This window comes from Thunnus thynnus, chromosome 1 (assembly GCF_963924715.1).
Source record: "Thunnus thynnus chromosome 1, fThuThy2.1, whole genome shotgun sequence".
NCBI classification, from domain to species: domain Eukaryota; kingdom Metazoa; phylum Chordata; class Actinopteri; order Scombriformes; family Scombridae; genus Thunnus; species Thunnus thynnus.
The window spans coordinates 22,790,774-22,815,098 of record NC_089517.1 but is presented as its reverse complement, the minus strand read 5'-3'; the positions used below and the strand labels follow the sequence as shown (position 1 = coordinate 22,815,098).

General features: G+C 39.8%; 1 protein-coding gene across 4 annotated transcripts in view; it reads left to right on the top strand.

Moving 5' to 3' along the window:
• Positions 1 to 24,325, top strand: part of kiaa1549lb (KIAA1549-like b) — a 69,470-nt gene that overhangs the window by 41,091 nt on the left and 4,054 nt on the right. For 3 of the 4 annotated variants that reach the window (XM_067591155.1, XM_067591182.1, XM_067591164.1), the window contains 11 exons: positions 3,758 to 3,817; positions 12,600 to 12,751; positions 13,287 to 13,458; positions 13,973 to 14,136; positions 14,233 to 14,268; positions 15,809 to 15,999; positions 18,722 to 18,852; positions 19,788 to 19,912; positions 20,883 to 21,112; positions 22,176 to 22,308; positions 23,907 to 24,284. In XM_067591155.1, the coding sequence (XP_067447256.1) occupies positions 3,758 to 3,817; positions 12,600 to 12,751; positions 13,287 to 13,458; positions 13,973 to 14,136; positions 14,233 to 14,268; positions 15,809 to 15,999; positions 18,722 to 18,852; positions 19,788 to 19,912; positions 20,883 to 21,112; positions 22,176 to 22,308; positions 23,907 to 24,284 (1,772 nt within the window). Of the gene's footprint in view, positions 1 to 3,757; positions 3,818 to 12,599; positions 12,752 to 13,286; positions 13,459 to 13,972; positions 14,137 to 14,232; positions 14,269 to 15,808; positions 16,000 to 18,721; positions 18,853 to 19,787; positions 19,913 to 20,882; positions 21,113 to 22,175; positions 22,309 to 23,906; positions 24,285 to 24,325 lie in introns of those variants that run through there. The other variant, XM_067591173.1, reaches the window with a different exon arrangement.

Below are 24,325 nucleotides of genomic sequence, written 5' to 3'. Positions count from 1 at the left end.
ATGCATGTGTAAAAGACGGCTTCAGTGTCTTCCTCAAGGTAATCCTGCATAACCAAACCTCAACCTTACAATCTGAAGGAGGTCTGGAGAAAGACACATCGTAATAAGGAGACCCTGTAAATCTAGAGACAACTATTCAGTTGGCTTAGGGCCACCTCTAGAAACAGCACTTTCTTCCAGTTTCCTGTTTCCAACCAGCCATTGTGCTTTGAATTTTTCTAGACTTTGGTGAGTTTGACAAGATGGAGCTCTGGATATGCAAGGTCATGCCCGTGATCACAGAAGAGTTTATGCTTAAGCCAGGATTAAAAGGACCAATGTGTAGGATTTAGTGGCATCTAGTGGTAAGGTTATAGATTGCAACCAACTGAATACCCCTCCCCCTCCCCTTCCAAGCATGTGGGAGAACCTACGGTGGCCGTGAAACTCAAAAAGCCCCCTCTACAGCCATTGTTTGGTTTGTCTGATCTGGGCCACTGTAGAAACATGGCGGTGCAACATGGCGGCCTCCATGGAAGGGGACCCGCTCCCTATGTAGCTATAAAGGGCTCATTTTAAGTTAACAACAACATAACGATTCCTATTTTCAGGTGATTATACACTAATTAAAACATATTTATGAATATTATATTCCATGTCCGTTCCGCTAGATGCCACTAAATCTTACACACTGGTCCTTTAAGCAAGGGCCTTCCCTGCATTACCACTTATCCAGAAGAGCTTTTTAAGTTTTTACCTTCCTGTTCTTCTGTCAGTAACCGCAGTGTGCACTCTAACCTCCCAAGGTGTATATGACTGGACTATATTTAGCAGAACTGAGAACCAAGAGATCATGCTCAGTCAAATACTGTTCTAGAAAGATATAAAGTACACTGTTTCCCAATTCTGAATGCTTTTAAGGACCCAGCCCATGAAAATGTACTCTTTGCAGGTCCCAAAAGTGAGACTGAAACTGTGCTTCCTTCCTCAATGAGACATCTAGCCTAACAAAGACCAAAGTTATCAGTGTGTTCTGCTCAATCTGATATATTTTTGACAACTGACAAAGTGATAAATAACAGTAGTAATGTTACCCCAATTTACAGTAGAAATTAATGGTCAACTATATCCATATTCAGTAATTTACACTTGTCTGTAATGGCCTTAAATTAACATGGCCAGGCTAGTAATACAAACAGTGACTTTTCTGACAGACTTCCAGTGGCTTTTTTATTGGTCCAGATACTTCCCTTAATGGGTTGATGAGGAATGCATGAACACACCTTAAACAACAGACTTTCCTGCAATAGATTATGACATACTGAGGGCAGAAAATACTCTATACGGGTTGGCTGAAAGAAATTTGCATATCAGGACCACATTTGGAAGAGCCTTTGGAACAGGAAATGTTTTGTCCACTTGTTTGACGTATTCTGTCTTAAAATCTGAACTTTGAAGGATGCTGCCCCTGAATTGAGATGCATCATCAGTGTGATTGTGGCACAGGCAGATGGCAGTTGTGGTTTACACAGTGCTTAAATCAAGATGAAGAGAATCTTTGCTAGTGAGCATTAAATTAAAGCTCACTTTGTGTTGTGATTGAATTACATTAGAAAGTGAAGCTACCCACAGGCGTGATGATTAAGTTAGGGAGAAAAAGAGAGAGGGCAACTAGATACCAAGGGGGGGCTCTGAGGGAGCAGAAACTGACACAGAGGAAAACCCAGTAAGACAAGAGGGAAAAGGGAAGAGTGAGTGACTGTGTGACAGTGATTTTGCTCTGTTTGTTTTGTCCTCTCGCCATTAGTGACATTACACTGTTCACAGGAGGTGTTGAGCATATGCTGGCAGCGGCTGCCTCCTCACTTCAAAGCTAGTTATTGCAGTAAATAATTAACAGTGGGGAATTCTCATACCACCTTGGGCTCTGCTCTGACAGTAAAGACCCGGGATCTCACACCACTCCGAAGTGCCTGTTTGTAGCGCCGAGCACTCCATCGTTCCTGTGGCGCTCATGTAGGCTGGACTGCTGCGATCAGCTCTTTTACTCCCCTTCTGCTCCTCAACAATTTCTCTCAGGTGACATATGAGAGAGGCTGTTTGCAAAATGTCTCTTTTAGAACACAACGATCAAAAGCTACAACCAAATTGCTGATACAAAATATGAAATAATTTTTTATCCACTTCTAGGAATGACTTAAAAATGCTCTTCAGTCTGTGTCCTCCAGGCTTCAATCACACAGCAGCAGAAACCTCCTCACCAATTCATATTCCACATGATTTAAACTTATAGACAATGTTAAACTGATTTTGCCGGCAGCCCCGCAGCCCTCCATTAACAATGCTGAAGCCCGTACTGTTCCTCTCCCACCCTCCTTTCCCCACACCTCTCTCTCCTCTCTGCTGTTATGGCTGAGTGTACATTTCTGTTGCGAGTCTGCTTTCACAGGCCAGTGATACAGCATTCCCCCAAACACTGCACCAGCCTCCAGCACAAGAGCTTAATCAGGCAGGAAATAGATGTAAGAGAACACAGACAACCAGAGCTCAGGCGGCTGAAAGCTCTCCTTGCTGCTGTATTTGTCTGACATGCAGTGATAATGAGGCTTTAAACTGAGATTCTTGCCGCACAGAATGCGGCAAACTGTAAACTCTTCCCCTCCTCACTAAAAAGATTCAGAGGTTTTACACATTTTGCCCACATTTAAAAGCACTGATTCTTAAAATAACAAATGTCTGACTAGGGAGAACACCACTTGTTGGAATGATAATTGCACTGTTGCTGCAGTGAAAATGTAATAATTTGAATACTGTTCTTCATGATTGTTGCTTTTTTTGCTTTTTTAATTTTATACCATTTAACAAAAAATGCTTTGTTCACTATAGCTTCAATTCTTAAAATGACAACAGAAGCAGGGAGAAGTCTTATGTAAGTGAGAGTCCAGTGTGAGAGGATGATCCTGTATCTCTTTAGATTTAACTTTACCTTGCTTTTTCAAATTGTCAGAAATCTACCGTTTGCTTTTTATGTCATATTTGTCAATTTTATGTTTTTATCTTAAAATCTGTTTTGATACAATTGATTCTTTTGCTACTGTAAAAATAAAATCTTCAAACATACATTTTTACATTTTAGAGACGTTGATGGAATTCGGTACAAATTATACAGTAGTTGTTTGCAATTTGCAAAAAATCTTGTCAGTGTGTAGTTTTGTGTATCAAAGGATATATTAGCATATAAGGTTTTTTCAGTAATTTCCTAAAATTAGCTGCTGTGTAACTGTGAATTCTTTGAACATTTCTTTGAAAGGGTTGTGTAATTTGGTAGTATACGGGAAATGCTCATTATAGAGTTTTTAAGAAACAACCTAATGTGCCTGTATATCACTTGACACAAAAAACTACACACTGGAATCTGAGTATTTTATGTCAGTTAAAGAACAAGAGTTTTTTGCAAAATTTTTTGCAAATGAACTACGTATAAATCCAAACGTATTGAACTGTCACTTACCAACTAAACCAACTTCACACTTTTTCTGTTTTGCCCTAAAAATGAACTGTTAAATACCTGCAAATTACCAGGAAATTAGTATAAAATTAACGGACCTGTAAAATAAAGCATCACCAAAAATTCTCTTAATAATGCAGTTTTGGAGAAACTGATTAAATATTAAATTAAATTGTATGTTTTAATTAATGAAAATTAATGCTTTGATGTTTCAAATATTGATGGTTTGTCGTGAGAGGGGGAAATGATTGTGTTTTTATGTCCTTGCAGCACTGGAGTATCACAATCTTAACACCTCCGTCGCTACCAGAGACTTCTGGGTTATCACAGGTAAGGATGTCACATTGAACACTCACATCTTTTCTACTGAACATTGAAAACTGTAAATTATTCTAGGGTAACATACTGTATATGTGTTATGTTGCAGAATCAGTCCACTTATAATGTAGAAACCTCACTTGCTGCAGTGTATACATTTTAAAGATACTGATAGCACAACTTTGAAATGTTATGTTTCATTTCTTTGCTACTTACTTCATGACACACAAACAACCAGAACAGGATGTACAGTATGTGAAGACCCCCACCAGACATGTTTTAAGATGTATGTAAAATACTCTACTTTGAATAATAATGTCTGATATAGTGAACTAGTTGTGATGTCACAAATCATGCTCATAGGCCCGCTGCTTAAAATTGGCTTTTCAATGAGCACAGAAAAAATTTCCACTTTCAGCAGATGAATGTGAAAACAGCCTTCTAGTTTCAAACTCTGCATATACAGCATTCTGCACGGTGAAGCTCACGCATTCAACTGTATGAACAAGAATCAGAACCGATTTTTGAGTGGAGGGGATCTTTAAGTTTACATGAAGTCAGAGACATAAACATAGAGATGGATGACTGACTCCATACTAAAACTGGCTCTATGTCCCAGTAATACTAACTAATACTGTAGTAATGACTTGGATTGGACTATTGTTGATTATTTGCTGTGCTGGCTTTATAAATGGCTACATATACTAAACAGTGTTCAAGGGTACCCACGATGTTATGTAATGAATGGGCCTTTCAGATCAGACTGTGTAGCTCTTAACCCTGCACTTACTGTGATGAGAGGCAAAGTGAATTCAAGGTCATGCCCTCTATAATGGGATTTACTCACACTGAACATGATGTACAACCAGGATTATTGCTTTTTGACTCTTGATATCATGGAGCAGATTAAGTCAAGTCAGGTCAATTTTATTTATATAGTGCCAAATCACAACAGAAGTTATCTCAGGCTACTTTTCATATAGAGCAAGCCTAGACCATACTCTTTAATTTACCTAAAAGAGAGAGAAAGAGATCCAACATTCCCCCATGAGCAAGCACTTGGCGACAGCGGCAAGGAAAAACTCCCCTTTAATGGGAAGAAACCTCAAACAGAACCAGGCTCTAGGTGGATGGCCATCTGTCTCAACCAGTTGGGTTGAGAGAGAAAGAGGGAGAGGGGACAGAGAGAGAGCGAACGAGAGAGACACAGAGATGCACAGCAACAACAATAATATCAATAACAACAATAATAATAATAATAATAGAAATATGACTACTAATAGTAGTAGTAGCAGTGGATGTCAAGCGGGACCACAGGGGCAGCAGGTGGTCTGCAACCACAGGTCCATGCATACCTGAGAGACAAGAAAGCACAAAACTACAAGGAAAATGACAAGTTAGTAACATGCATTAATGGGACATGAATGGGTACAGATGAAGAGGGAGAGGAGGAGAGAGGAGCTCAGTGGAATGGGAAGTCCCCTGGCAGTCTAGGCAGCATAACTAATGGCTGGTCCAAGGCAAGTCTGGGCTGGTCCTAACTATAAGCTTTATCAAAAAGGAAGGTTTTAAGCCTACTTTTAAATATAGAGAGGATGCCTGCCCCCCAGACCCAAACTGGAAGATGATTCCACAGGAGAGCCTGATAGTTGAAGGCTCTGCCTCCCATTCTATTTTTGGAGACTCTAGGAACCACAAGTAAGCCTGCATTCTGGGAGTGCAGTGTTCTAGTGGGGTAATAGGGTACTAAAAGCCCTCTAAGATATGATGGTGCCTGACCATTAAAGGTTTTGTAGGTGAGGAGAAGGATTTTAAATTCTATTATGGATGTCATAGGGAGCCAGTGCAGAGAAGCTCATATGTGAGCAATATCTTTTTCTATTTTAAAGGACTTATCTTGATCAAAGATAACTCTCAGATTCCTTATTGTGGTATTGGAGGCCAGGGCAATCCCATCCAGAGTAGCTATATCATTAGATAATCTGTTTCTAAGGTGTTTAGGGCCATGCACAATAACTTTGTTTTGTTTGAGTTTAGTAGCAGAAAATTGCAGGTCATCCAGGTCTTTACATCCTTAAGGCAGGCTTGAAGATTAGGTAACTGATTAGTTTCATCTTTCTTCATTGATAAATATAATTGGGTATCATCTGCATAACAATGAAAATTTATGGAGTGTTTCCGAATAATATTACCTAAAGGAAGCATGTATAAAGTGAATAGTGTTGGTCCAAGCATAGAACCTTGTGGAACTCCATGTCTAACTTCTCCATGTATGGAGGATTCATCTTTAACGTGTACAAACTGAAATCAATCTGATAAATAGGACTTAAACCAGCTTTGTGCGGTTCCTTTGATGCCTATTAAACGTTCAGTCTCTGTAATAGGATGTGATGGCCAATGGTGTCAAATGCAGCACTAATATCTAACAACACAAGTACAGAGATATAGGTAGGTATAGGTCTATAGTTGGCTAAAACACCTGGATCAAGAATATGCTTTTTAAGAAGAGGTTTAATTACAGCTACTTTAAAGGTACATAGCCTGTTGCTAATGACAGATTGATCATATCTAGTAAAGAAGTGCTAACTAATGGTAAAACTTCTTTAAGCAGCTGAGTTGGGATGGGGTCTGAGAGACAGGTTGATGGTTTAGATGAGAAATCATTGACGTTAGTTCAGGAAGGTCAATTGGAGAAAAACAGTCTAAATATATATATCAGGTTTTACAGCTGTTTCTAAGGTCCCTGTGTTTGAAGATAAATCAGTGCTGGTTAAGGGCAGGAGGTGATGAATTTTGTCTCTAATAGTTAGAATTTTATCATTAAAGAAGCTCATGAAGTCGTTACTACTGAGAACTATAGGAATACATTTATCAATAGAGTTATGACTCTTTGTCAGCCTGGCCAAAGTGCTGAAAAGGAACCTAGGGCTGTTTTTATTCTCCTCTATTAATGATGAGTAATAGGCAGCTCTGACATTACAGAGGGTCTTCCTGTATGTTTTAAGACTATCCTGCCAGACTAAGCAAGATTCTTCCAGTTTGGTGGAATGCCATATCGTTTCAAGTTTGCTTTAATTTGCGGGTTTGGGAGTTATACAATGGAGCTAACCGCTTTTGTTTTATTAGCGTCTTTTTTAAAGGGGCGATGGAGTTGAATGTCATTCGCAGTGAGCCTTTGGCACTATCAACAAGATGATCTATTTGGGAGGGACTGAAGTTGTCCTCCTCTGAGTCCTCTGTTGTATTGAGACATAGCATTGAATTAAATGCTGATGGAATTGCTTCCTTAAATTTAGCTACAGCACTATCAGATCAGACATCTAGTGAAGATATTTTTGTCTAAAGGCATTTAGTCCAGTAATAGGAATTCAAAACTTACTAAATAATGGTCTGATAAAAGAGGACTCTGTGGAAAGATGCCACATGAGTGGGTTTATTTACACTCTGAGAGAAGCCAATTGAGTCAGATAATGATATAAATGCAGTGCTAATGCTATCATTATTGATGTCCACATGAATATGAAAAATACCTACTATAATTACTTTATCTGTACTAAGGACTAAAAACAGGCCAGGAGGGCGGTACACTATAACAAATAGAATTGGCTGTAAAGTTTTCCAGGTTGGATGTGAAAGAATAAGGCTTTCAAATGAGTTATGATTAAGTTTAGGTCAAGGATTGATTAATAGGTTTGAGCTGAAAATGGCTGCAACTCCACCTCCTTGGCCGATGTCTCGAGGAATATGGATATTAATATGACTGGGGAGTGGATTCATTTAAGCTAACATATTCTTCATGACACAGCCAGGTTTCAGTAAGACAAAATAAATCAATATGATAATCTGATATAAGGTCGTTTACTAATACAAATGACAGATCTAATGTTTAAGAGTCCAAATTTAATTCTCCTATTTTGCTGTACTATTGCAGTCTTCTTCTTCTGCTGTTCCCATGAGGGGTCTCCATCTTTTCCTGTCCTCTGCATCTTCCTCTGTCGCACTAACCACCTGCATGTCTTCCCTCACCATATCCATAAACCCTCTCTTTGGCCATCCTCTTTTCCTCTTGCCTGGCAGCTCCATCTTCAGCATCCTTCTCCAAATATAACCAGCATCTATCCTCCGCACATGTGCAAACCATCTCAATCTCACCTCTCTCACTTTGTCTCCAAACCATCCAATCTGAGTTGTCCCTCTCATGTACTCATCCCTAATCCTGTCTATCCTCGTCACTCCAAAAACTAAAATCTAAGCATCTTCAACTCCGGCCTTTAACGGGGTAAAACACCATGGTGCACAACAATTTGTGACACATAAACAATTCGTAACACTAATAATTGTACATTTACAAAACTAGTGCCATGCCCATTCAAAACGTGCCTGTTCAGAACGGGCCTCTGGTATTGCTGCTTCAACACATAAAAAATAATACTGTTGATGTGAGGTGTGAATGAGTATATACACCAACAACATGAAAGAAACTAGCGTTCTATTATGCACAGATGTGAAGTACTGTAAGTGAATCTTTTCTTATTTCACGTATAATGAGGGCTGCATTTAAAAATGAAATACATAACAGAGAGCTTTTGAAATAATGTTTATCCTAAAATAAAGTGGATTGATCATATTGGGCTCTTAGATTGTTTATTTTCTGTTTCTTCAGTTTGGATCATTTGAGTGGGTATGTTTGTTCAAACGATTTGTGCTTATACGAGACATACTGGTTTTGAACTGCCCTTGGTAAGTAGCCTTCAAGTCTGTCCATTCTTGATTAAAAGCCGTTTTCGCTGTCTACTTTATATTGGGCAGCAATATAAATTGCCCAATGTGCCCTGTCTCCTTCTCCAAGGAGTAGTTTTAATTTTGAGAGGTCATTAAGCTCTTTGAAATCTCAAATTACAAAATAAATTTGTTAAAGTAAATGTTCCTTATTATTCCTTATTCCTTATTATTTCATTGAATGTTTTTCATTGTAGTAGGAAGTAATAGTCTAGTAGTATCAATCTCTCTCTTTCTCTCTCATGCATGCCCAATAGCTGCCGTGCTTGAAACACAGCATTCATGCATGAGAAAAAACAACACAGATTGGTCCTGTTGTTCTTTGTATCTACTGTATGCATGTGTTGGATGTAAAGAGTGAATGAAAAGGAGAAATGCAGAGGAGGAAAATGAAACAGAAACACTGTGTCCACAGTAAATCATCTGTTGAGTGTTTGATGGTTGTTTATTTGTGCTTTAGAATGTAACCACCATGAACAGACTGAAAATCAGAAAATAACGTTGTATTTCTGTCATTCATGGGCTTTCTCTCTCTCAGAGAAAGTTTTCCACTGCCGTCTCCCCTCACCAGTGCTGTCTCTCTGTCCCTCGCGTGTGCTCTCAGGTTTCTCACCCGCTCTCTCTCTTTTTATCTCCTCTTTTTTAGAATGAGTCAGGAAGCCGACAAAAAAGCCTAACTTTTAACGTTATCAAACAAAGAGAGATGTCCTCCCCCCATCTCTCTCATGGCAGGATTGTACAGCTCTGCTCTCATGACATGCAGTCGCAGAGCCCAGAAGCTCCGCCCCACTGCTGCAGAGTGGAGCGGCTCACTGATTGCTTGTTTATTCAAAGTTTATTAATATTGATCATGTTGCGTGTCCAGATTGCACCAAATTCAACACTGCACTTCCATATGTCCTCAGCAATGCAAGTTTGAAGTAGATTAGATGAACGGTTCTTGAGATATGTATAAAGGACATACATACATACATACAGACAAACAGACAGACAGTGATTCCTTCCTTTAGTAGAGAGATTACACTATCAAACGGTATGCTAGGTGCAACTCGCTAGCTAGTCAGATAGCTCCATTATCGAGATTCCGGAGATTCAGATTGTGATTTGGGTGAACGAGACCTTGTGTATAATGAAGGTTATCAGGGCAACCTCTGTCAGCCTCCTACTGCTGTAGAAATGAACATGCCTTTTACATGAATCGCTTCAAACGTTTGTGAGTCTGAATGAAAGTTAACACAGGAACTAGCTGCCTGTAGCAGCATTATGGAAAACTACATAGGAAACTACTGTACATCAGGGGCAGTTTACACATCAGTTTGTTGAGCTATCCATGTCTGAGGCTGTGGATAGCTCAGAAGAAGAGAGCAGTGACTGCAGGAACACCAGCAGTTTCTCTGAGGTAACTGTTACTGTACGTTGACTTTCCTGACGATCCTGTTTCTGCCTCCATTCTTTGTTTTTTGTCTTTCAGCTGCTTTATCTCCTCTTTGTGTACTCCAGCTTAAATAAATACGCTTGGCCATTCAAAGTGAAATGGCTCATCATCATCCTCATAATAGTCCATGGGATAATCTATCTTTGCACTTATTTTTTTTAGTTTTCTTACAGCACGGATGAATATGTGGGCGGTTCAGTAAGCTGGCAAATTGCCCTGGATATATATCTCTATGCAGTTAGCTGTAATGCTGCTACAAGCAGCTAGTTCTTGTTGCTGGGCAAGGAGGATGGAGGTGGATGAGTTTGAAAGAAGCAGCGGCAAGAAATCATGGAGAAAAAATAAGAAAAGAGAAGAAATTTGAAGTTACAGTGATGATAGTGAGAATGAAAGAGAAATCCACTTTGTTGGTATAAAACTGACTGGGAGATTTGGAGCTCTGTCAGACAAACATGAAGTAGTGAGTTTGATTAACCTGGTGCTGTCAACATAGTTGATGTTAAAAGAGGACTGATCATTGATGGATGTGTGTCACAGAAACAATTGAAGAAGGCATTGGAAATATCCGAGTTAGATGGTTACCAAGTGTCATGTTTCCCACTTCATAAGAAAAGTTTTAATGAAAGCCGTTGTTGATGGAGTACCGTATGTGGTTGATGCAAGTAGATTTAAGGAATGTAACAGAGCTGTTGACAGTGTTACCACCTGGCTCAAGACTGGCAACAAGAAGGGAGGCCACACACATATCAGTCAAAAGTAATTTATTTAACTCAAAGAAATAATATACCAACTAACTGGTGGGGTGTGTAAGTCGGAGAAACATCAGTGGTGTTTGTAATGTATGGATGAATGAAAATGTGGTGTAAAGAGTGTCGGATGGTGCAACAAACCAAACAAAAGAAAAAGGCTGAGGCCCCTGCAGTAGGCTCGGCTGAGAGAGAGAGCGAGAATCCCAGAAGGGCAGTCCTTTTATGCCTTCTGGGAAGCCCAACCCAGATGGGCAGGTACAAGGCAAACCTCCCAACTCCACCTGCTAGCTGACTCCCAGTATCTGCAAAAAATGGGAGTAAAGTAACAATCAGGTAGAGTAAGAAGGCCCGTCACAACAGTCATAGAATGATCAGGATGAGAGACACAGAAAGGTGTGAAACAAGATCTGTTATGTTGCATTTTGAATCAGAAAACTTGCCTGACAAAATATTCTTAGATCATATCAGTTATCCAGTACGGCCTTTTGTTCCCAAACCCATTCAGTGCAGACGTTGTCGGAAATTTGGACACAGCTCGCTTGTGTGTAGGCACGATTTGGGGACTTGTGTTAAATGTGGAGATGAGAAGTGCAGCAGAAGAAACTGTGAAAAAGAACCCAAGAGTAATCAGTGTTTGGGGAGTGTGGGGAGAAAGTTTTTGGATATCATGGAAATTACTGGAGAATTCAGACAAACTTTTGAAGCGATTCATGTAAACTCTGTGTACTCCTGACTTTAGAATAAACCACTAAAAAAAAAATCGTGATATACTGTGTAACTACCCAAGTCTTAAATAATACCATGATATAAATTTTTGGTCATACCCACTCAGGACTAATTTGATCCTTGGCTCTGCCTTCATTCTCTTCCTCTTATCACAAAATCCATCACCAGCTGTCCTTCCACATTCCTCTCCTTGACACCATACCTGCCCATCACCTCCTCATCACCTCTGTTCCCTTCACCAACATACCCATTGAAGTCCACTCCAATCACCACTCTCTCCTTCTTGTGTACACTCTCCACCACTTCATCCAACTCTCTCCAGAATTCTTCTTTCTCTTTCATCTCAAACCCAACTTGCAGGACATAGGTGCTGACAATATTCATCATCACACCTTCAGTTTTTAGGTTCATACTCATCACTCTGTCTGGCACTCTCTTCACCTCCAACGCACTCTTGACCCACTCCTCTTCCAGGATTACCCCTACTCCATTTCCTTTCCCATCCACACCATGGTAGAACAGTTTGAACCCACTTCCAATGCTCCTGGCCTTATTCCCTTTCCACCTGGTCTCTTGCACACACAGTATATCTACTTTTCTTCTCATATCAGTCAGCTCTTTCTCTTTACCAGTCATAGTGCAAACATTCAAAGTTCCAAATCTTACCTCCACAAGCACAGCCTTGATTTGTCAGTGACTGATCAAGTTGTTATGGCCAACTTTTACATTTATCAGACACGGAGCATCACGAGCATCTAATAGGGCCCATATAGACTTGGAATCCTGCATCGATCTCACCAAAACCACATAGCAGCAAGCTAGTCTTCAGATGGAAAAATCTGACTCAAAAAGAGGCGGAAATTACTTTTATATGCAGTGATTTGCTATAGTTTTGTAAATGCTTTTTGTCTTAGACTGTTAGGTAAGTACAAACTGTATCATTGTGTCTTTACTGTACATGAGTATATACTATATATTGGAATATGAAAACTATGAAGATCCTAAATTCTAATTTAGCCTCTATCTCTTCTATCCCTTTGCCAACAATGTATTTTCTCTCTTAGCAACCATCTGTCCATCCTCTTTCTTTTGTCTACCTTTTCAGTGATCCAGGATGTGGACAATGCCAGCCTGGAGGGACAATACCAAAGCTTTGCCAGTCTAATGGAGCAGCGGCTGGCAGAGTTGTTTGTGTTGGCAGGACAGCAGGGCACTCGTTTCAGACGAGCTACCACCGTAGGCAGCTACACTGTCCAGGTAAGAAACTGGCAGAGCAGTCCGCAGGGAATGCCAGGTCTGAGTTTCAGTCTGTGATGCATGAGGTTATACTGTAGAGTGAAAACAGTGACTCATTGTATATTCTTGTTCTGATGTTTTGCCTGAATGGCCTGGCATGTGTAAATTAGTCAGAGGTCTAATGAAAGCAATAATCCAATAGTTTTGTTGGCTTATTTCTTACAGTATGAATATTTCATGAGATGTACACTTTGATAAGCACTTCTGCACATGCTTGCTTGATTACTTCTCGTCAGCGCCTGATAATTAGGGAGCTTCTCAGCTCATCATTTGCTAATTGCACATCAAAACAAGCCAGAGGTTGAATGTTTTACTAAACAAGTACTCTGTGCTGTCCACGGTGATTCTCCTCTCATGAGACTCCATGTCTAAATGCAAGGTTTTACTTATGTTTAACTTCATAACAATGAACAGCAATTCAGTAACAGCTGATATTAAGTGTACTGCAGTTTAGGGAAACATACTGTATGTCCTCCTTTTTTTCTTTTCCAATCAGATGGTGAATATCCGTAGGGTGTCAGGGTTGAAGAATCCAGCAGAGATGACTTACTACGTCCAGCACAATGGTGTTCCTTTAGCGGGCACATCAGCAGCTAAGGTCCTGAACACAGTGGATTCTCAGACCATGGCGCTCACACTGGGCTACTTTGTCCAGCTGCAAGCAGAACGTAAGCACAGTGTCCTCATAGTATTTGACAAGTAGGCAAATAGACAAAACCCTGACAGACAGACAGGCAAATCAAAACACATGACTCATGCTGAGCTTAGAAAGAAGAGCTGGTGCTGGGGTGAGGGGAATAGAAGAAAAGGTTGAGGAAGCTCCTTGCACTCTAATCTCTCTGAAATGCTCCCGGCAGGACATTGTTTGTTTGGGCTGCAGTGCTCCTCACTGCTCAGAGAAAGGTAGGAGAGAGAGAGAGGGTGAGACAGAGTTGGTCAAAGGAGAGAGAGAGATAAAGCATGCTGCATTCTCTTATAGATTGTTGCTTACAATAGCTGAATCAGGCACTCTGTATATCAGGTTGAGCTGTATGCGGTGTCACTTACCGTGGATGCGACAGATGCATCTGCATGTTTTAGCAGGAAAAAGTAAACTATGTGTTATACATCCAACAAATCAAATCAATTACCTATTACCATTTAGTGTTAAGCATATACTTTTCTTTTTCTTTTTTTTTACAGCTGTGGTCAAAAACCCTCCTAATAACCTTTGGATAATCGCTGCAGTGTTGGCCCCCATCGCTGTAGTAACACTCATTATCATCATCATCACAGCTGTGCTGTGCAGGAAGAACAAAAATGACTTTAAAGCTGATGCCATCGGCAACCTCAATCCACGAGCAAAGGTATCTGTCTATCTGTGTATGACTTTGTGTGTAAATTATTTGTGTTGGAACAGCACACACATGTACACTGTTTAAAACATTTTCTCCTATTTTCAGATGGCGTATCGCAGAGATGTGGGCTATTATCATCAGGTATCTGCCTCTCTCTGTTTTCTCTCATTACTGATCGTGTTTTCATCTTCAGGGCTCAACTGTGCCAACAGTGGGATTTGAATGGGATTCTGGGCAGACATCATCTATGATATATTTCAATAAAACATGCTGTACTGATGAAAACTACAGATACTGCAGCACCTGGGAGTAACAAACCTTTCACAATGAAAGGCTGGTATTGCCTACTCTTCTTATAGCTGTCTCCAGATGGCAAATTTGAAAGACTTAAGCTTTACAGAGAGTGGTTATTATGGTGATAGGTTTTTCAGATAGAATGACTGAACTGACACTTGTTTGTTTGGTGCGAGGAAGTTTGAAAACTGTTTCTTAGCATTGCATCAAGGGCGTCACTGCGTAATCTCTGCACCTCCATGTCTGTGTCCTGTTGTCATTGCTGCTCAGTGCTTCACTGCCCTTCATCACTGTAGATGAATGGAAATGCAAAGTAAAGCAATCAGCACATCCCACTGCTTTATTTATGGAATTTCATTAGAAAGAAGGTAATAAAATCTTCTATATTAAACTCTGAAAGCAATGTCGGTGCTACTTTCAGAGCAGTTATTATTACACAAAATCTGTGGTTCTGTAAAGTGTCATGTGAAAACCACAGAACAGCTTAACTCCATTAGATATGAAATGCTACCGGGCTTCCTCTGACAAACCTTCACATTCCATATATAGCCGGTTCTTTTCAACAAGTAGGGAAATTCTTAAAATGCTCACAGATAGAGTGACTTCTAAAAGTTTAAAATGAGGCACTTACACTACCTCCTCTGTATACTCACACTGTCTGTGAGTCAAACACTTTCATCACATATATGTGTCAGAATTTCCACAGTGAGATCAGTGAAAGTAGCACTTTTAGTTTGTGAGAAAACTGTAAGAAAATCTGTGTGTGCTATAGAAAGAGAGAGAGAGTGCATGTTCTTCAGTCAGGGGAGTATCACATATTGATTTTGCACCGTGGCTTGGCTGCTTTGAGGCAGTGATGTGTGTTTGACAATTTATGACACTGCGATGAGAGTAGTCCTAAAAATTTTGTGTGTGTGTTTGTGTGTGTGTGTGTGTATTAATGTGTGGGACAGTCAGTGTAAGGTAGAACACCATGAGTGCTCTTCCTCCTCCCCCATATCCTCTAATGTGTTCAAACGTTTAACTTCATTACTATATTTCTGTGAAAGTCTGCAAGTCTGATCTTGTCACCGCCCACTCTGAGTCATTTATTTGACAAGAATTTGGAAGAAGATGAAAAGGGCTTCAGTAAAATCTGTGCTTATCTATTTCAAAGCACAGCAGCATAATAATCCCAGTACTGTTCCTTAAATCCTCTGGACATTTCTTAACAAGATAGATTCAGTTTTGGCTATTTTCAGATGTCTGTTTACGTGACAGTTCCTCTGATTGTCTATTGTATGTTTCTTTGTTTCTAATAATTACTTTTTGTGACTGCAGGTATGTGTAAGGATATCATTCATGCTTTCTTTCTTTTCACTTCATTTTCATTCAACTCATCCATCAGCCAGTCCAGGGTTTTGACTATGCCAAGCAGCACCTGGGCCAACAGGGAGGAGATGAGGAGACCCTTCCTGCCAGTCAAGATACCTTAGTGATGTCCCTACAAATCCGGGACACACCACTCTCACTGGAGAAGACCCTGCAACAGGATGGCACTGCCAACAAGAAGAGCCTCACTGTTGACAAACACAAAAGGTATTAATATCTCCATAAAAAAGTCTCTGCACCTTGTTTACCTAAATAAAAAGTATTTATCCTCTTTACAACAGACATTAAGATATCTCAGTTTGTCAGGCTCAGCTCTATGTCGTCAGACTTGGCTAAACTTTCATTAGTCTGAGCCGTATTTGTCAGACTCAATTAAAATGTTAATTCAGTAATACTTTAAGGTTTTTCCTTCAAAAGAGACTGAAGGCAAGGATCCACCCAAAGGGTGATACATTTTTTGTATGTGTGTGTTACCTCAAGGATTGCACCACAGCTCATTCAGAAATCTCGTGGGTCGCATAGAGAGAGACAGAATGATAAAACACAAAGATCCCTGCAGACCTGTTCTCTGTTCTCATACTACCCCAATGCTGAGTGATAGGAAGTCATGAACAGAGTTCTCTGTATAGGCAGGTGAAATTGACCAATTTCCTCATCTGACAGTCTGTAGTGCTGTTTCAGAAATGAATTGCCATGTTAAATCATGCTAAATTATTTAATTTGGGAAGGCAAAAGAGTGTAATTTTTCAAAGCAATACAGGATAATGAGATCAAATAAATTTATGTAACAGAATAGGAAATGCATCGACTGGAGGCCCTGCAATAATGATTTTGGAGACTCCTGAGGCAGCAAAAGTTTTTCATTGTTAGTCATCAAACTATTGTCATCATACTACTATATTTTTAAATCAGCTATTTAATATTATTACATGAAAGAGATAGTACCATAATAAATGAAAACCAATAAATTAGATAAACTGTGTAATAGTATATAATAGAGTTTTGCATAATTGCCTTAAGCGTCGTAGACTTTTACTATCTACACAAACAACTACATCTCCTGAGCTCAACTTTTACTGGGAGATGAAAACAGTACTACAGTAGAAGGTACACATTTAGATATACTCAGAAATGAAATGATGTTAATAAGAACAACGTGTTGGATGACACTGAGAGGTTACATTTTTATTATTATTAAGTTATTATTATTTTTATACTTAATTTTTTTCCAAAACTATTTTCATATGGGAAGCTTAGCTGCTTCCAAATTTACAATTCATGATAAAGAAAATGTACAATCAAAATATTATTATTAATTATATGCATAATTATTAAATTATGTATTATATTGAAAAGTGTTCCTAATATTTTGTCAATATATTTTCAATATAATGCACTCCACCACCACCCACTATGACCTCAATAATAAACATAAAGTCCATGAAAGTAGAATTTATGGCAGAGTTATTGTATTGAATTGCACTAGATTACACAGATGAACCTAATGAAGTGGCTGGTGAGTGTGTATGCATTTACCCATAAATATACGTTCACACACAGACACATATATATCTGTGTGTATGCACACCCGAGCGTACATGCTAATTACAGGACGTTGTCAGATATTCAGTAACATAGTCATCTGTTTATTGGAAAAGGAGAGGGCAAGCTTGTTATAGACCTTCTGATATATTTTGATGATGTAGTTATAATTTACCATCATCTAAAGTTCACCTTTTCTCAAACACATCTTCCATATTCCTTATTTTGTGAGTCACCTTCTCCAGAAGTTGCACTTCTTGAATCATACTTTTCTATTTTGTTAAATTTGGGGGTTTGTTTTTTTTCCACTCTGTTGTTATTTGCTTCAGTGCTGTGATAAATAATTTTCATCTTGACTAAGACCACTTGGAGGATTTCCCAGTATGATATGCTTTGCTTTTAAATACAGTGTTTTTAAAAAAAAAAAAAAAACTCCTCTTATAAGTTATTATTTAACTTCAAATACAATATTTATACATAATAACTCCTGGAATATAGTATAACTAATATGCTCTTATGCATGTTGGGTACAGACAAATATAAATGATAAAATATAAATTCTGTACACCTCAGTTAGTTATTACACATTGCACGTCTTTGTCGAGGCCGTGACTGTTGCATGGAGCATTCTGCAGCACTGCCTCAGTGAGAGCAGGGAGGGCAGCCACTGTTCCACTGTCTCTCGTTTCTGTTATCATTTTTACCAGACAATTAGGGGATAGACCATGGTGCTTTGATGTCACTGTCAGCCTAGTGGTCCTCTGAGCCGGGGCTTGATCAGCTCTAATTCCAACTACACTGCAGCGTTTGAAGCTAGTGAAACAAGAACTGGATAAAGCAAGTGTTTGTCCAATTAATGGAAAAAGCAGTTTGGCTTCGCCCTGGACATGAATGTGCACACTGGGTTTTAAACACATATGACATATACATGAACATAAAATGCATAAAGTTTACAAAAGCAGACATGCCGACAAATGCTGATAAATGCACAAAGACACATATATATACACACGCACACACACCGTTTGGCAAGACAATTAAAAATAATTGTCGTTATTTGAAACTTGACCACCCGATGACCGTGTTGCTGGATTACTCTACCATGTGTATCATTCCACTGTAAGTCTAGTGGGTATCAATTAATAACACAAAGGACTGATTAGATTTGACTGAAATGCTTTGAAAACAGGCAGTGTGTAGTGGTTGTTTTTAATAATGGACACATTATTTTGCAAAAAAAATACAATGATAATATATTATATTTACTGGACTAAGGCTTGAGAGAGGGAGGAAGGTGAGGTTGTTAAAGGGAGGGATGACATAACCTGGCTGTGAGCCCAGCTTTCCGAGAGCTCACCGCCTTTCCTGTTGCTATGGTTACTTGCAGCAAGTTGCTGAGTGAGGACGGTTCCGTCATCAGCAACGAATCAGAGAGGCTGAATTCCGGCAGGGGCTTGACAGTGCCGAAAGTCACAGCGCAGCAGAAACTGACAAAGGAGGAGACGCGCAAGAGGGACGGTGAGAGTCACACACGGATGCAAATGCGAATAATTTATTCCACAGTTCTTTTGCAGACAAGGTCAGGTGTATCACACATGCCAAAATCTCATCATCCTGTTCCTCCAGCGTGAGACACTTTTTTCCAGTGTGTGTTTCTCATGCACACAGGTACCGTAAAGGAAATGCACCGCCACTGCAGCTTTTTTTTTTATAGCCAGAAAGGTAGCCACTCAGCAGTAAGCAGGGATGGACTCAATGCATATGTATGAGACAGACACTCTGCTGACATGATATAGTATGTCACACCAGTGGATGGTGTGACACGCTGGCGCAAACACATAAACACATTCACTAATGCAAAAAAGAAATAAAAAAATCCACGCAAAGTCTCACATCTTGTACTCTACTAAGATGCTGAGCAGTTTAAGTAAAAGCCGTTAAGACGTTGAACTATTTTCTGTTCTATTCTTGTCCACTGGCGCTCAACGTTCCACATGTGGTGGGTGTGAGTTAAATTAATCAAACTCAAATGCTCTGCTTGTAAATTGGATCGAGCTTGCTAGATTATGATTTTCTTTATGGGTGGATTTGAATAATTCAAGGAAACTCGAATTGAATCCAGTTTATCTGAAACAGGATAAGGAATGAAAGTGCAAAGTCAGTTTCTATCATCTATCACAGAGATGTATTGCCACAACCTTGGAAGCCAAAGCTATCTTTGTGATCTATCATCTCTGTCCGCCACTTCATTTGCTGACACAGACATCTGATGTTTGACATAATTCCACAGTGTCAGTCACAGAGAGACAAGGTGACGATAGTGGGAGAGGGGCAAACAGGCAGGCAGCGAAACAAAGAGGGAGTGTGACAGTTTGTTCCCCTTTGACTGACAATGTAATGATTAGAGGTATTTGTAGTCTCTTTGTGAGTGAACTCCCCTCTCTGTTCTTCAGATCCATATGACACCTCCTCTGGCTCCCTGCAGCTCATTTCCATAAAGCCCATGGCAGCTCAGCCCAACTACTCACACCCTACATCCTCTGACCGCAGCCAAGACTCAGCTGTCGTCAATGGAGAGGTAACACATGCAAGTTTCCACTCAGAGAGAAATAAAAAACTCTATTTTCTCAATCTATACTCAAACTATTTTCTGCCACGGTTAGAGCAAATTTGGTTGATTCACATGAGAGATTTGACAATTTGTGATATTCGGTCCTTTCTTTTCACACTAGTTTGAAGTGGGCAGGTCTCAGTTGGAAAAAGCTGATGTATTTCAGTGCACTAATCACAGTTAAGCAACATTCAAAACAAAATGTGATGATAGATGTAGTGTTATTTGTTTATGCTGCTGGCACTGTCACTCAAGTCTGATCAAACCACAACCACACAGTAATGAGACAAGACTATAACTAAAGATGTTTTTTTCCCAAACTTTTACTTTGATTGTTGCTTATTTTGTCATAAATATTTAATGTTATAGAAAAATACCAAAAAGTCGAGCATCAAATGAATGAAATAGAACATTTTCATATGGAGAAAAATGTTTTTTAGCATGGAATGATTTCATTTGATGAAGCTCTGATCTCTGAAGTTAAGATCAGGTGTTAAAAAAGTATGATTAGATGCACGAAGCAGTGTTTAAAACTTATTAAAGGGGCTTTTTGATTATCGCGAACATATTCTTTCTCTATTCCATAATATGATTGTTTTTAATGTAATGTGAACTACTTCAAATATTTACCTTCAGAAAATTATATAATCCAACCTTTACCATTGGATTCATAGTACTAGATCAAAGAACAACTAGAAACAGTTTCAATAACATGATACAAGATTTTGAAGCAATAATATAAAAATAAAAATGTGTTCATAATCTTTCTGAGTGACATAGCAGTTTCATTTTTAGAACTTGTTATTCTCACAAGCCCTCTGATCTTTTATCTACACAAACCTTTTGAGACAAAGCAAAACAATACCACATACAGCAAAAAGACCTTGTGTCTGTTTTCGTTCTGATCTCCCCATTTTTCTTTGCTTCCTCTGTGCAGGTGAGCCTGGCTCTGAAGCAGAAGTCAGACATCGAGCACTACAGGAACAAGCTGAGGCTGAAGGCAAAGAGGAAGGGCTATTATGACTTTCCCTCCACAGACGGCAGCAGCAGCGGTCGGGCCCTGGCGCAGAGACAGCGGCAAGGCCATGAGAGGGCAGCCGGTGAGCATGGCAGACCAATGGAGCCTGATGATGAGCGAGGTTCCACTTATGTCAAGTCTCACAGGAGGTGAGGGGGGAAGTGGAAAAACAAGTGTAAACAGAGAACAAAATCCATGCTTACATAAGGGTGAGAGTAGATACAAGGATACAATTATACGTACAAGGATACAATTTCAGCAGCTGCAGGTGACATGGCATGTAATATTATGACTGGGACTCTAATCATGGTCAGTTATTTATCCCTGTCTGTGTCTAATTAGTGTATAGATAAGTAAAACTGTGTTGTCTAATGTTGTCATTATCCTGTCTCAGTAGACAGTGAGAGACCCATCAGGCCTGTACGATTAGTTTGATCCCACTCCTGAGCTTCCATAATGGAGCTAAGAGGATTGGCGGGGTGTCGTACAGTCCCATATACTGGTTCTATTCTGCTACTTCTTCTGCTTCACAGTTGCACACAGAGTCTTTGGTTACTACAGATTCAGGTCAAACATGTAGCCACACTAGCTGCCCTCCAAAAAATAAACCAACATTAAAATTGTGGCTTGTGTGTGTTGACTTTTTAATCCCGTCCTGGTGAGCAAGATAATGTCACTGACCAATTGCTGTTTACTGTCAAAATGATTGTATGGCTAATCAGCTGAACCAACAACATGCTTTCCCCCAGCTGAGATGATAATTTCAAAGTATTTTTGCTGATATGCATCTTGTCTGTTGTCACTGATTGTACTTTGTTATTTGTTGTACTAGTTACTCTTATCAGCATTGCATTTTGCTGTGCATCACCTCTCAAAGATACCCTCATATCTGGTGTATTGACATTTAGAAAGATTATTTAAAATATTGATTCAGCTACTTAATGTGAGATATCCTAACATACAACATCTTTTTGGCCTGTACTATACATCACTTTGTGTGGCTTTTTGAAAGCAAATCAAATACTCTACCCCACCTTGTTCATCATGTCTTGCACAATGAAACTGAGAGGGTTCATTATACTAGACCTTCCCTCCACCTCAAAACTCCTTTTCGCTGTAGGCACGCTAAAACCATGGCTGAAAGTAATTGAAAGGATTTTATTTAATAACTACTCCAGGTCTGATTTGTGCTGAATCCACTCTAATTGGCAGGCACTCCCAGGTAGGGCAGACAGCATATCGCAGCAGACAGAGCCTGAGCAGTCCGAGTCCTGGAGGAACAGAGATGGACCTGCTTGTGATGAGGGAGAGACCCAGGAGAGGCATCCGCAACAGCGGCTATGATGTAAGCATTATGTTATCCCCCAATAACCCTGTCTCCCAACCTGATGCAGTTTAACTTTCCAAAAATCTTGTTGTGCACCGTTTTGAAAAAGAAGAACCTACAAGTGTACAATAGCAGATTTCACTTGAGAATCACATAAACTTTTAACTAATGGGGAATGCACTATTATTATTATATACAGTATATGATATATATTATATGTATGTATTTATCTTTTTGTTCAACTGACTCCTTGTTACTAAGGATGAGAATAACTAGATGATAATAAACAACACTTAAGGCCACCATTTTCAGTATCTAATTGCGTGGAATGTAAAAATAGAAAAGATAATTATCAAACAGGGCTTGTCGGTGCTAAATTTGTGCCTTACTGCCCTATTTACTGACACCATGCAGCCACCAAGATAGAAATCAGACATGTTCTGCTCAGGTGTGGTTTCCAGTGTGCCACAGCAAGCTGAAGGAAAAGAAGTGGTTCATTCATAATTAAGAGATAATATTTATAAGGTCCTGTCGTTTTGATATATAATGCATCCCAGGAGTGCTGTTTTATGCCTCCACTCTCTTATTGTTCCATTATGGCTCTTTTACTGTCATGAAGTCAGAATACCAGCATGCGAGCTCCCAAGAGTAATCCACCACTAAATATTTCACTGGACTGTCATTGACCTCCCAGCCTTTTTGCCAAACAGCCATTTAGCCAAGTTACAGAAAGAAAATCACAGGTGTATTGGTATGCTGGTTCACTGGCTTGGATTACTGGAATGGAGCCATCATTAATTGTATTAACTACACCTGTGATTTTCCACTATGGCAAGTTAATTGTCTGCCATGAGAATTTTCTGTTGTATTTTCAATTCAGATATATCAGGCACTTGGGGCTACAGAGTAGTTTAGTGGTCCCAGAATCAAAATGCCTCAGGTCTTAACATGACAAACTTAAGAATTATATTAAAGAAGACTCTTGACAAGCTCTGAGATTTTCAAGACAAATACTAGCTCTTTCATTCTAACCTCTGAAAATATGATACAATTGCCTGTACAAGCTACATGGTCCTTTTTCAGAACTCTTGGTCTTATTGATTACAATGGGACTAGTGTAGCTGCAGGCCCCATCGCTGCAGATGGAAGTCTCTCCCTTTCCATGTTGCAGGGGGGGCTGATTTATGAGTCGCACTACGCTAGGTCTCCTGTGGCTACCCTCTTTTGCACAGGAAGTAGGGCAGCCTCAACTCGTATTCATTTATTACTGAATATAAGAACTGGATAGATGGAAACAGAGGTTGGGAAAGGGAGAAAGAGTGGAGGGTATGAAGAGATGGAAGGACTTAAAATGTGAGAAAGAGGATAGAATAGATAGAATGAGGTAACAGGTAAATGATTGGGAGGGGCAAAGAATGACAGGAGTTGTATATATAGTGGCAAAAAAGAAACAGAGTAGTATTAACACAAATATGCAACAGCTTGTGTCCAATCCCACACTCACTGTGCCACACAGCAACTCATGTTATTTATATGGATTAACAAGTCAATGTTTGACATATGTGTCGCTTCATAGTGATGTCTCTCTCTTGTGAATATGTTTGTATTTGTTTTAGACTGAACCTGAGTTGATTGAGGAGACGAATGTTGACCGTTTAATGGGTCAGCGGGGATACATGTATGGCCGGGGTTTGAAAGGCCACTCAGAGACATCTACTCTGAGCTCACAGCCGTCCATTGATGAAGTGCGACAACAGATGCACCTGCTGCTGGAGGAGGCATTCAGCCTGGCTTCAGGGGGGCAGTCCACATCCGGAAGGCACTCCCACCACCACCACCACCCACCTCCTGACCACCATAGCCCCGCACCGCCTCCCCTCCCCTACGCAGATGTAGTGACCAGCGCTCCGGGCACAATGAGCTGTGGACGGGGAAGACTGCAGTGGGTACCATCTTATGGCGCAGAAGTGTATCAGTGCAGTCTGCCCAAACCAGTAAGTGGGATGAGATTATTTCCTCTTACTTAAGAAGTGTG